Source organism: Scomber japonicus, chromosome 14, assembly GCF_027409825.1.
Source record: "Scomber japonicus isolate fScoJap1 chromosome 14, fScoJap1.pri, whole genome shotgun sequence".
Taxonomy (NCBI): domain Eukaryota; kingdom Metazoa; phylum Chordata; class Actinopteri; order Scombriformes; family Scombridae; genus Scomber; species Scomber japonicus.
In genome coordinates, this window is record NC_070591.1 from 12,208,019 (window position 1) to 12,222,744 (window position 14,726).

At 39.0% G+C, this 14,726-nt stretch overlaps 1 protein-coding gene across 2 annotated transcripts in view; it reads right to left on the reverse strand.

The window, feature by feature from the left end:
- cep170aa (centrosomal protein 170Aa) overlaps window positions 1-14,726 on the reverse strand; it is a 42,274-nt gene that overhangs the window by 15,157 nt on the left and 12,391 nt on the right. Inside the window, exons 2-10 of one of the 2 annotated variants that reach the window (XM_053332764.1) lie at window positions 13,675-13,733; window positions 13,040-13,176; window positions 8,520-8,609; window positions 7,025-7,103; window positions 6,805-6,863; window positions 6,443-6,674; window positions 4,743-4,874; window positions 943-1,116; window positions 32-337 (exon numbers count right to left, since the gene is read on the reverse strand). In XM_053332764.1, the coding sequence (XP_053188739.1) occupies window positions 32-337; window positions 943-1,116; window positions 4,743-4,874; window positions 6,443-6,674; window positions 6,805-6,863; window positions 7,025-7,103; window positions 8,520-8,609; window positions 13,040-13,144 (1,177 nt within the window). In that variant the 5' untranslated portion in view covers window positions 13,145-13,176; window positions 13,675-13,733. Of the gene's footprint in view, window positions 1-31; window positions 338-942; window positions 1,117-3,411; window positions 3,748-4,742; window positions 4,875-6,442; window positions 6,675-6,804; window positions 6,864-7,024; window positions 7,104-8,519; window positions 8,610-13,039; window positions 13,177-13,674; window positions 13,734-14,726 lie in introns of those variants that run through there. The other variant, XM_053332763.1, reaches the window with a different exon arrangement.

A 14,726-nucleotide genomic window follows, 5' to 3' on the forward strand; every position in this document is an offset into this window, starting at 1 on the left:
ATATATATATATATATTAAAACAGCCTCCACCTTTCAGCCTTTTAAGATGAACTGGCACATCGCTCTTGATGCTCTTGCTGTCCTCCTCTGTTGACTCGCTGCGGATCATAGTGGGGTCATTCTGAGCCAGCCAATCAGCCACCTTGCTCTCTGATGCCATCATAGCGGCTTGCAGCGTGCTCAAATCTCTCCCTCCTGCTCCTCCACTTCCTGCTCCACTCTTTTTGGAGCGAGATCTGTGATGGTCGGGTGTGAACTTTGACACATGGTCCTTAATGGTGACTTTCCCTGGAGAAGTGTTGTCAAACTCTATTGTGAAGGAGGCGTGACCTTGAGCTGTGGAGCAGACATTGCAGTTTTGTCACTGTGTTAGTTAAGTGTCAGTCAGCGCTACTAAATATAGTTCAGCTAGCTGAAGCACAATGACAGTATCATTGTGAAATCTAACGGAAATGTGCAGTACGTGGAAATGTATCCACATATGATCAAATAAACTGATGGCTTCAGCTGAAAAATGATTACTACTGTTTGTGCAAGACAAACAGTGGTCGCTTCCTGTTTTGTGTCATGAATACGTGTCTCTTTGTGCCTGCCATAAAGGATCCTAGCATATTTCTGAAGGAGAACTTTATGACGCACCATCAAAATGTACAACAATTACAGTATTTTGTCACCAAATAATGATTTTCTGAAGCCACAATTCTGTAGCTCTGTTGATTTACGCTTTGGTGTGACTACAAATAAGAAAAATAATCTCTTACTGTATATCATAGAGTACCAAGTCTTTATTGTTTACACAGCAACAATAAAGTTCTCCTCTAACTCTTAAGAACATATAATACACACATGTACTTTTAAAAGTCTTGATTAATTTCAAGTGGCGAATAGTGTAACTTTGATTATTTTGTTAAAGAGAAAACTGAAAAAAAAGTGTAATTCACCTGTAGTGGTTTGTGTGGAGGTGCCCTCTGTATCCTTGGTGGGAATCTCATGGATGCCGTTATTGGCCATGTGACTCTCCTTTGTAGGGATCTCCAAGTAACTGGGCTCGTGGCCGGTAGACGCATGAAGGCCGTCCTCTTTAGTTTTTTCCCCTCTGCGTGCCTCTTTGCTGTCTGAGGTTGTAAAACACAAAAATGGTACAAAGGTTAATTATTTAAATTTTGATGTAGTTTATTATATAACTATAATAAAATAGGTATAATTTTTATAACAAAAAGTAAAGTGATAAATGAAGTGTGAGTTCAAGTCATCTTAAGTAACATAATATCCAAATGCTGCAATGTCAAAGTGAGAGATTAAAACTAGAATTTTATTATAAAAAAGACAAAAGTGAAAGGTCAAGCTCAACCCCATATGGACCAACTCAATCATGGTCTGCTCTTCAGGAAGTGTGCCTCATCACTTATCAGAATTACTGTCAATCTGGTGGAAGATGCAGCACTTTAAACTACAAACATACGTTATTTTTCTCTATTCAACTCTCTGTCTCTCATACAAACACAAGACAGGAGCAGAAGGGCTGGTGTAGCTCTTTCAAATCATTTGGATGGATTCTCGGATTCTCATCTGTTTATATTAACAAACAGAGCCTCTGTGGGATCTAAATATGATAAATGAGAAATTAGAGGGGCCATCTGCTTCATGTTGGGAAGCAAATCTAGGAACATATGGCAATAAGAAACAAGAAACAGAAACTGACATTGTATGATATAATTGCATGTCGTAAAAAATAGTGAGTAAAATATCTCATAAGTAAAATGTTTCTAAAATATGATCATGCCACATGAGAACTCATGAGACAAATCAGGATGTTCTCAGAATCTCTGAAATAAAAGACACATTTTTCACTTATCTGTAAGAAACTAAACTGAAGTAGTAAAAAAAAAAATCACTTTTGAACGACTTTCAAACAAGATAAGCGGTAGCCAGCATAAGCTGCTCTGCAAGTTTGGGAAGAATTACAACATGGATTTAAACAGAAACCAAATATGAGGATTTTGCGATCAGATTCGTTGAATGAGGGTTGGGATGCAACAACTTAACTGAGAAAGTAATGCCATGCAAACAAGACTCTAACTTTTATATAATAATGTTAATACAGTGCTCACATTTCTTTCAATGTTCTCCATAAACTCAGAAAGTTTTATAAGTTCAAAATAGAAACATAAAAAAGACAAAATTACCAGTACCGTGTCTCCACTTGCTCCTTCCTTAAAATTACGACTAAACTTCCTGTATCTCATACTGTATGTGCAATAAGTGAACAAGTGTGAATACTATCAGAGCTTCCATTGATATGACTGTAAGTCACATGGCTTGTCTGGGAAGCAAACAGTCATTTCGAATCCAAGAATTTCATGAATGAGTTTAATGCCATTTATATAAAGATCATGCAGTTCATACTAACTACTGACTGTGCTGCAGTTTTCAGGATTTATTATTTTTAGTTGACTTGTCATGAATAGGCAAAATGAATCAGCTTTGATGTTTTCTGTTAGCATCTACTACGTACAAAGATTAAAACTGACAACAGACAGAGTAGTGTAGTAGAATATGTGGGCATTCAACACACTCACAAAATGAATCTTCTCCAGTATAAGGTAAGTGTGACTGACATTAAATAGTAGTGGTATAATGTAAACAATACATTTATAATCCTTCATGTTTCTGATGTTTAATCTCAAATTTTAACATATTTGAGAGCTAAAAGAAATTAACTGACTTGTTCCTAAAAGAGCTACAGGTAATAAAGCCAGTGCAAGGCAAGTGGATGTCAGACTAACACAGAGTTGGTTCAAATTGAAAGACCTTTAGCAGCTCCATTAGCCAAAGCATTTGGAAGTGAGAGCAGTACTTACCAGAGAATTAGAGAGTGGTTAGCTAATGATCGCTGCAGTGTAGAGTGAGAGAGAGCAGTCTGTCTCTATACTGTGTATATGTGTGCGTGCGTGTGTCTGTGAGTGTGTATTGGGAGGAATGGGGGAGCTGGTGCAATGGCGTAACCCAATCGGCCTGAGTGACAATACACAAGGAGGGGGGTAGGGGGCTCTGACAACACAGCCTATTCACTTGGAAGGAGAAAAGGACACACACACTAAATTAAACTGACAGACACATACATGCAAGAAAACACACTCAAATAGAATCTCTTCCTGCCCTAAACCTCTCCTTCTTTATTTCTTTCACTTCCTCCACTGGTATTTCTGTTGTTAACAGTTCATTAGAGCAGATACAGAGGGTGTGCTGAGCTCAAACTATCTTAAAAACAAGTACGCTGAGGAGATTATTTAATGCTGAGGTCTGTGTAAGTTGCATAAATACACTGTGCAAACACCCCCTGTAGTTACTTTACAAAATAAATCCAACATCTGTTCAGCACTCAGTATAAAACTCAAGGTCCAACTCACCCTCTTCCATGACAGAAGTAGCCAATCCCATTCGCCTGATCTTTTTTTGGAAAGCTTTTAAGGTTTCAAATCACTCTGAAACGCTCGCGCAGATTTACTAAAAGTACTTTGCCAAATTCCACAGCAAAAGCTGCATGGTGTAACCATATAGGAAGTGTTCCCAATTGATTAACAAGAGCTGAAAAACAAAGTATTCCTATCCAGCCTGGTGAAGACGCTGCCAGTGTGTCCATCCAGATGTGGCGAGAGATTTGAGGACGCTTCAGTCTGCTCCAATGTTTGTGTACGGTCAACCTCCCCCCACTCCTTCTGACTACACTGGTGCACGCTAAACCAGCCTGGCACAGACTGATTTTATATCGCTGAGCTTTAGCCTCTAATCCTGTTAGTCTGACTATCCACCACCAGTTAACGGGATCCCCCCAGTCCAATGGTCACTATACACACACACACATATTGGAGGCAAACACACACACACACACACACACACATACATACATGCTCTGAAAAAAAGACTTTGTGTGCACTTGAATATACATGTGTGTGAATATACACACAGTCTGGCTGGCCATTACCCCTCCAACACAACCAGAGCAAATAAACTGAGCTCAAGGGCATTAAGATTGAGCTACCTTTTCACCACTCTACACTGCATGACTGAACTCAGCATTACATTTTATCTGAGTGCCATCATATAACATACTGTTTGTAGCATACCGTAATATATACCTACCATAAATTAACATTTTATTTTTTCAGAAAATGCCATATAAGAAAAAGAAAGAAAAACTTCTCACTTTCCACTCATTCAGACCTCTGCAAAAAATGTTAAGTATTTTAAATGTGCCACGTTTAGTGATTAATCACACTCACGCACTGTGCAGATGGTTGTAACAGTATTACAGGCTTCAGCATAAAACGAAATGCTGGGTGAAATCTGTGTGTAAGAGGCTACAGTCAAGTCAAAACAAAATACACACAACTGTACTGCTTATCTGTAGGAAGTGTATAATCGTTGTTTATGTAGTTTTTTTTTTAAAATGTTTACAACAATCAACTATCTACTTAAGGTGCAATACACACTGTTGGTGCCCTGCAAACATTTCTCACAACCTATAAGCCAAACTTACCCAAAAATCTATAATAAAAGCTTCAAATACAGAAAAATAATGTGAAAGCCAGTTTTCTTCCACTCTTAAAGAACTGAGTGGACATGCACAGCACTTACACCTGTGTTAGTTTCTGCACTTTATGTTTGAATTTTAATATTGGGAACAAGAGATGATGTGTGTGTGTTATGGTCATGGGAAGTTCAAAACCTTGTACTGTACCTGAGCTGTCATGTTTTTTGTGGGATGACTTGGTTTCCTGTTTGAAGGAATTCTCATCATCTGCATCCCCATCCCCCCACCAAGACGGCTGGCCATACAGGGGGGTCCCTCGAGGCAGCGCTGTAACATCCCCTGAAACAGATTGGACACAGACACATTGTAACAAATCCTTGCAGAAAGTGGACGTTTTATTGTAGCTTAAACTGTGTGTCTGTGATGTCTAACGTGTTTATTTTGTACTTTACACATTTGTGTACTGTCAACAGAAACTACTCATTGTGTCACTGATGCCACAAAGTGAACCCAGCTGCTCCCTGTGTATGTCTGTTAATGCCCCTCTAGTCTTGCACCGCTGACCTATTTACACAACTTTAACCAGCAGGATGGACACACACATGCACACTCCTTTTATCACGCTCTCCCCTCTCTCTCTCAGACCCACATGGTTTAAATAAAAGGGGGACTTTCCCATTAGCCCCTCTGTCCTTGTCACTATTAAGCTGACCTGTGAAGAATGTCCTGTGGTAACCTCTTTTTTGTCCATGTTCTTATTGGACAGCACAGTACAAAAGTGACAAAAAAATACGGACAGAGAGAGTGAGCAATGACATGCAACAGGGAATCTTAGCTCTTTGACCATTGTGCCAGGAAATTCTGCATCCTGTGTTAACTTCACTCTGCCCTATGCTCTTTTCTAACCTTCCTTTCTCTGAAGTATGCCATATCCTGAGCTATATAAGTTTAATCACAGTAAATCTGGATAATGATAGGTGTTAGCTGCTAAATTCTGTTCACTAAATAGAGGCCTTTTTTCATAAAAACCACTGAATGTATGTTCCCTATGAGGTATAATATCTAGGTGACACTACAGAATTACATCCACAGAACCACAAAGAGGATGTCGTTAAAAAAACGAGCAGCAGATGGGGCAACAAGCAACACTGTATGTGTATATTTGCTTGTTTGAGTCCAAATGTACATGCGTGTCTATGAATGTTACTACATTTTAAGAAAAGTAGTGCTGGCATATGGGTTTGCATTATGCAGGCACTCTGACCCCATTTCTGTTTAATCTGTGTATAACACAAACCCCATGTGGCCTTGTTTCTACATCTGGAGCTTAAACAGGACCCCTGCTAGCACCCCAGCCAAGTCAGCAATGTAAATTAATAGGGAAGCCCTCAGACTTAAACCACATTCATGATACAGATTGACAACATGTTGGCGTGGTGGTTAAATCCCTTTCCCTGGTGACCATGTCCACCCCCTACTGGCCTGTGATAAAACCCCACCACACTCAATTTCACAACACTGTGACTGAAAATGTGATTTCTGAGAGGAGAAACATACCCTACAAAAACATAACAATTATGTGTGTTGCAATGTTTGGTATATTTTTCTCGGTGTAGATTGTCAGAGTACAACCAAAATCTGTAAATCTGTGTTGATATTGTGGTGCTTTTAAGTAAGTATTTAGTCTAAAAGATAGTTTTCCATAGTTTAATTAAAAGGAATAGCGCCAATATGAATTCTTGGAGTTTTTCTGCTGTAATAGAATCCCTACTCTATTATCTTAACCCTATTTTTTTATCACCACAATAAAAAAAAAAGTTTTTTGAGGGTTGCCAACAGCGCACAATGAATAATAAGAAATGCTCTTATAATGAACAAGTTCATGTTTCTTGTACTCTCTCTCTCACCTCCTATCCTTTCCTCTGCTTTGTGGGTGTCCACAGATTTAGCTGGTGGCTCTTTGGAGGAAGTGACCCCGTCCGCTGTTCTATTCTCCCCTGGCTTCACGCTGCCTCCACTGGGGGACTTTTGTGACTTTGTTGGGGTCTTGGTGGGAGACTTGCTTGTGGTCGTGGTGGTAGTGGTTTCACCGTTGGATGGCTTCTTGCTCAACTGGAGGCCGCTAGTGAACTTTTCATGCTAGAGAGAGATGAAATAAAATGGCAAAATGGATTGAATTGAAATTTAAATAATACAACTGTCTGCATGGTCAAGATTAATATTTGACCGTTTTTGTTGGGGCAGGTTGTATTTGTGTGCGTGTTCTCACCTTGAGAGCCTCCTCAGGCACAGTGAGCTCTCCTCTCACCACCGTGAACAAGTTGGTATGTAAGACAGATGTGTTAAGGAAACACCGGCACAGCTATGACACATGCTATTTACAGATGCGTGCAACATCTCCTTGCATAATAAGTGTGGACATGATGAACCCACCACCATGTGTACGGGTGAGGGCAGAGGTTAAAAGATCAGAAAAGGTGAAAGGATATCATATCCAAACCTCAGCTTGTCCTCCAACTTCAGAGTGATGTACATCTGCTCCTGAATGCGGACATCGTTTACAAAAGTCTGCACAGGGAGGACAGAGACAATAACACAGGCAATAACATTAACAAAAATAAACACAGATTTTGCAAAGAGGCAATGTTTACATAACTAAGAACACTTTACTCTAACTCACTCAAAAAATGTAAAGTAAAGGAAGATAACTTATCTTTAAATCAGTCTGCACAGCCAGGATTTGAGGCTCAAGCATGACAATACATGTCTTTTCCTCCGTTTCTTTTTTACTATTTTCTTTTCCATCTGTGTCTTTCTCCCACTCTCACCCCCCCTCCACTATGCAGCTCTGAGATAGATCAAGTTTCACTGAACTGCTAATGAAATTCAATCACGTTTGCACTGCTGTTGTAATAAAACATTCCTGTCTCCTCTCTAGTGAGATGAAATCACAGCTTAGCAGTACAGCAATGAAACGGTTCCAGTCAGATAGTTAAGAGTGACACTGTCAAACTGCGACTCTTTACTCACTACAGTGTCAAATCTCTACATACCCACTGACTCAGCAGGAGAAAACTTCCTCTGAATCCAGCCAAAGAAGCCAACGGTTAATGACACAGCAGGAAGTGGCTCTGACTCTGGCTTCCTATCTAAGAGCTGGAGAGGATGTGAGGGAAATTCTGCATGTGTGTCTAATCTGGTGGGCTGTGACTGAGCTATAATCACTACACATGACTAACACCATGCAGCAACTATAAGCTGGTTTTACTGAGCTACAATGTCAAAGGCAAAAAAGGGCAAAAGTGATCTAAAAAGGGATTTCATATGGTAATAAACAAACTTTAAAACTTGCAGATAATTGTTTGACTTTATCATCAATTATGTATAATTCATTATTTTATGAAACCTCTGTATCCCCTACGAAGGCTTCCTTCCTGTTTTCCACCTATGTTTACAAACATTATACAGCATCCAAAATATCAATTACTTAGATTTCATTGTTGTCAAGTCTTAATCACACCATTAACAGACTTGTCAATCAATCAGGCTTATTCTTTTGGTGGAAGCAGGTCATCTTTGTTTTATATTTGTATCACAGGTTGTCCCCTAAAGTAGTGATTTGCATAATTGGGTTCAGATTCAAATTGACCTCATCGCTGACAAAAATCTTAATTGACCCAGAGATTGATTAGGAAAGGGAAAATAGAAGTGCCTATTGACTGCCAAAAAATAAGTTAACCTCTAACCTTTCAGAAGCTCATTTCCATTAATGTTATTTTCTTTTTTGTCCCTTTCTACCCTTCCCTCTGAACCCTTCATTCATCCTTCAGTTGCGAAAGCTTATTCTGTTATCTCTACTCATTCTTCATCCATCATTTGACCCTATCCTTTATTTTATCCTGTCCTCTTTTCTCTCTCTCTCTTGTGCTTTTATCTTTTCTCTGATCCTTTCACTGTTTTACATATTACTATCTGTGTACTCACCCCATTCAGGCTGCCCAGGTCCTTGACCTTGTGCTCGTCAGTCCCGACCTCGTAGTTGATGACTGCATGCTGTTTATCCACACTGCGAGACTTCAAACAAAAATACACACATACATGGAACATTAACCCAGTGGTTATATTTGTGTACATAATTTGATTACTGAGATCTGGTCATTAAGATCAGATGTTGTCGGTCCAGATTTCCTCTGTAAATGGGGAAAATAACAACATTCTTTTTGATCTGTACAGCTCCTGTTGAAAATGTATTCATATTACTGATATGGGCGCCTGTGCTGCATCCAGACTACAGAGAATGTGAGCGTCACTATAAACTGCAGCATAAACCATTATAGGGCTCAGGGCTGTGTGTAACAGGAGAAAACTGTGCAATGTTAAACCTTTGAGGAGGTATGAGCATCCAATTTCAAGAATGCAACTCTGATAGTAAGTCTCAATGTTACTCTGCATATCTACTATGATATCAACTCTGAGTAAATCATCAAAGGTATTTCAATGTCTCTCACACTGCATACACGATACAGACACCTTCTTTCACAGCTGTTCATAAGCTCACATACACATTCTCAAAATACACACGAGCACACAAAAGGAGAGCAGTGGAGCGATGAAGGACTGGGGGGTGAAAATATTGATTTTCTGTGGTGTCCAGATCTGTGCCCATCAGCTGTTTCAGGACGCATTGTTTCCAAAGAAAGAACTATAACCTTTTCTTTGTAGTGAAAAATACTATTGATGTCAGGGTTAGATGGAAATATATTGTGCTAAATATTGTTTTCATGTATCAATGTCAAACATATCTAGAAGTATACATTGCCTCACTGATGAGCAATTTAGCTGCAGTCTTCAAATGTCTGTTAGGATAGCCTTCAGATAAGACATCAATAAAATACAAGAGTGACGCCTTGAGCAGGAATTGTTTGCTTTCATTTTGACATTCGCAAATCTTACTTTTATTTTCATTTTTGGTGATTGAAAAGTCTGAGAGAATGGTGATTTGGAGTGACTGTATATGAAAATTAAGCCTCCATTTTTTCCACTGCTGACCAAACACAGTGGTAATATTTGATACATACATAAATAATAAATATGATATTAGTAACTGACACTTTGCTTATTTGGGGTACAACAACTTCATTACTCGTGCTGTGTAAATGAACCAAGACTTATGAAACAGCAAAAAGGGAGAGTGAAAATAAAAAGAGGTTATTATGCTTAAGTTAGATGATGCTGATTCTGGACACTGAATCTCATCTTCAGTTCTTATATAACTTCAGGCTATAACCGCCCCCTCCGCTTGTTTAAACAAAAAACAACTGGAGTGCACACTCATGCCGAAATAAAAAATCTCAAGATAAGAGCTGAAGTACTGTTGAAGCAACTCCAGAGAGCCAACCGTCACACAGATTACCTTAGTGAGATTAGGCTAGATCAAACAGGATAGAAACAAACTGAGCCGCCTGTTGCACCTCACACCACAGGATAGTGTAGACTCTGTCGCTGTCAGACACAGGCAGACTACTGACTGACTAAAAATGTGAAGAGGCAACTAAGAACTCAACTAAAAAAGGTAAAGACATCTGAGGTGAAGGCTAACTTTTTCCAATAATGTGTTTGTAGGGATTAAAGCATATGAGTCTAAAGTCAGAGTGAAAGAGAAAGAGAGAGGGGACAAAATGATAAGAGAGGAAGAAATAAAGCCATGAGGCAAATTTGATCATCAGGTCATCAAGGAAACAAGACAAATACATAAGACATGAGAAAGACAGACAATATAATACTGAGAGACACAAAGAGCTCTCACAGAGTCACACTGACTTTTTTTTAATCTGGTTTATTTCTACTCATAGGCAAAAATATATTATATGATTCAGGCTGACATCATGGAGACAGTGTTCCTGTATTTACTACGCTGCTTCACTTTAAATAAAGTAAAAATCTATTCCGATCAATCATGGGGCAACACACTGTTAACGGCACATATATCAAAAACCACTGATGTGAGTGTGATTGATAGAGAAAACAAGCTGCAGGCCAGTTCTGCAAGATGACACCAAAACATTTACAAAACACCCATCCGCGCCACTCAAGTGTCAGTGTGATGATTCTCCGTCATACAGCCGTTTGAAGTTTGATATTCTGTCACTGAGTGTGTGTGTGTGTGTGTGTTTTATTTGGTGCATGACACAAGCAGTCTTTAACATCAAGCCATGTGATGAGGCCTTGGCTCGTTTGTGCGGTCACATGGAGGACAACTGTAAGCAGCCACACAAAGTGCTGTACAAACACACACAGACACACACACACAGACACACACACACACACACACGCACACACACACAAACACACGCACACACACACACACACACACGCACACACACACACACACACACGCACACACACACACAAACACGCAGTAAAAAAAATGTCCTTAGTTTGGATGATTCACCCTTATCTTTCTATCCAAAGACATCACAAGGATAGGAATACAAGAACGCACGCACGCACGCGCACACACACACACACACACACACACACACACACACACACATACACACAGACACACATACAGACACACACATCAGCAGCAGTAGACCCTGCAGGTCACCAGAAACAGATTAGGCTAAAACTGATCTTTTACAACTCTAAATGCTTCAGTAAATTGCCCTTATTATTTTCCTCTTGAAGTCTCCTCATAAAAGAACAAGACTGTAAGAGGATTTAGGCCAGCTAGGTCAACTTTAAATAGAGTGTTACTTTCTATAACTGAAATGTCCTCACAACATTTTTTTTACTTTTTTTTTTTACTATGCAAACTGTGTTTTGTAACACTAGTAAGGTGCAAAATCTTTTCAATGTGTTGCAGAATTTGAAGTCAGATTTGTGCATAGTACAAAGTGAACATAAGTACATCAAAAAGTACAACTGTAGCATCTTAATAGATGTTTTTCTGTTGTTATTACAAAATTAAATAAGCTAGACTCTAGACTATAAATTGAACAGATACTCTACTTGTTCATTGGTATTTGGCCCGAAAACATAAAGCCCTACATGAGGTTCCTGAAACTGCAGGTCTAGTTTTAGACATTCATTTTTTCCATTCTGCTTTTAGACAGCTTCCTTTGTGATACTGATATTTAAAGATTGGTAACCTCACACTGACTATTTTTAAAATGATAAACTGTCATCTCTTTCATGGCTGTACAGCTAACAATAACCAAGCAGGATGTTAGTAATGTGTGAGAAAAACCATGGTGGTGCTTTTGATGTACAATAAATGAAGCAGACTTCTCAGGTGAATAAAGGAAGTTTGGAAAGAACAGGGTAGCGATACTGTGTATGCTTCTTTGAAAAAAGTAAAACCAAAAGTGAAACCTTTCCTTAGTCAAATTATTTTTTATCAATAAATAAATGCATTTTGCAATTGTTTACATTACTATTTTATGCTTACCTCTTCAACCCATAAATCTCATAAAAGGATTGGATTTCTACATATCTCTAAAGTTTGGGATTCGATGCGGTGAGGAGAAATACCACAATGGGACTAAACAGCATCTAAAGGGCAGGGAACAGTTTTTATTTTAGCTAATAATATTGGTATAATAAAAAAAAAACATTAAAGCACTTTTTAATCATTTTTAAAAGTTCTGCACAGAAAGCAGAAACCTAGAAAAAAGCTAAATTGAAAGTGAAGTCACAGTAATTTCATAAGATATTAAGGCCAGTCTGAAAAGTGAGGATAACTTCCACCAACACTGTAAAAATACAAAAAATAGAGTAGATCAGAGAGGCACTGGTACCAGAAAGACTTCTGACAGCATGTCATAACAGAGAGTGCTGCTGCTGTGGACGTAACCTCTATCTACTACAACTGACTCAGTCAGATAAGATCTAGCTCAAGTGGTATCTGCCCCACTTTCTATTAATAGTGTGGTGACCAGAGGTACACATGAGCATACAGGCGGGATCTCTGGATGTACAGCTGCACAGACACCACCTCAGTACACAGACACACACACACAGAGACACAGAGACAAACACACACACACACACAAACACAAACATGCAGACATATGAACATGTTCTGCTACTGCACTGAGTGACAGCCTAGCCACAGAGGGCTAATTATAGAGTTAATTATAGTGTTCTTAAACTCAATTAACAGTTATCTTGTGAAAAAAAACTGTTGCATTTAGTTAGTGAAAGCCCTAAATAACATCTCAGGCTGTGTGTGGTGTGGTTATATTAACTTAAAATGCACTCATATTTAACTCATTAAGAGTCAGACTGTCATTTTTTCTTTGATCAATAAAGACAGCAAGTCACGCAAAGGCAACGTTTAAATATAACAAACATATCTTTTCCATTCTTGTTTATTGTACTGTATGTTTTTATGCTTCCAATTCTTACTGTTTCATGTCCCTGGGTATAAATAAAGCTGCCTTGCCTTGCCTTATTGAAGCTGTGGTCAGTGGAAACCCTGATGTGTAAAGCCTCCTCACCTGTAGCATGAGCTCACAATCATCCCTGCCGACAAAGATCATTTCCCGGGGGAGTCGGTGCCGCGTCCCCCCGCTGCTCACCAGGAACCAGGAGGTCACACTCATGTCTGCACCCTGCTGCTGCCTCTGGTTCACACCTACAGGGACAAAAACAGGTAAGTATTGGTTAGACTTCTTCTGTGAATCACGTAGTTTCAAATATAAACATGGAAGAGAAATTCAGATGTTATAACTGTTTTTAACTATAATCTGGTGCATTTGCTCCTCATACTATGAAATATCCATATAAGACCCATTCTTGAAATACAAACCAACCGGAAGAGGTCTGAAAATGAGCCTAATAATCAAAATGTTTCCACACAATGGAGGATAATTTGAAAACAGTATTTAAAAGAACAGCTGGAGCACTTATTTTATTGAACCGCCTACAGTATCTTTAAGAAAAACATACTATGATAATGAAGGATTAAAAAAAAGTAAATCGTTATATATAAATATGTTTAGAAGAGATAACTGATTTTTCAAGATTGTTCTTATGGTTTAAGACCTTTTTTGCCTTATCTTAGTGGTAGGATGTTACAAAAACAAATTTAGTTGTTTCTGAGTATTGGAAAATGAAAAATCATTTTACACACCTCTGGTCCAGGTAGCTCACTGCTGATAGACACTGACAGCACAACACAGCTAGGCCATCCTGAGAGAAGAAAAAGAAAGAAGAAGTCTGTTTTCATTCATTCATTCTTACAGAGGCAAAAAAACAACATGAAAAAAAGGTTTCTTTGCATCATGATATAATTACTCGAGATATGTGAAAGAAGATGTTAAGCAGTAAAGGAGGACAACTGTGTCATAAATAAAGTGTAAACATTTGTGGATTTACACTGAATAGAAAACACTGCCTCTTTCTTCATTTTGTTTTTGCTGGTAGGGGGAGTGAGTCTGAGTGGGCGGTCTTGCAACGTGATGCCTCACTGTCTACGAAATGAACACTGAAGCCAACCAGTAATGATACATCCTTCTCTCTGCCCGCCCTGATCATTGCCAGATGTTAGAGGAGGAAGTGATGTAGGAATGTTGGCTGGCCTCCTCAACAGGACATTTATTTTCCCTCCTGCCTCCCTCCTCCCCTCGTTCTCCTTCAGATGAGCTGGAAAGGAGGTCAGACCCAGCCAATCTGACTTTCTGACTGAGAGAAAAACATTAGGCACAACTAACTACAAGTTATCTGTATACTGTGCTGATTCTGACAAAAGACTGGTTTGTCAGCTGGTTGAGTGACTGGTTAACACTGGGGCTGTGTGACTGTGCACCTAGCTGTGAAATTCAGCAGCTCAGAGTCCATTTTCATAATTTAATTTCTCACATAGTCACAAGATGACACTAAAACACACAGTGGAGCCTCTCGGAGCGGAGAATCTGCTCTCCCTGAAATGAAATCAGAGAATGAAATCCAATTTATAAGACCACTGCAATTGGTTACACCTTAATGTTTAAACGTATACCGAGGTGTACCGAGTATTAAATACTTTTCATAATTATTTATCTCTTAAATTAGACATGGGGTTTCAAAGGGAATATTTTTCAACCAGCGCTAAAATAACAGGAGCTCTCGGTCGTGTGTTGAAAGTGCCAAGAAAAGCCCATCAGTGAGGGAATTAAAGATTATTGAGCTAAGCTCTTGCTCACT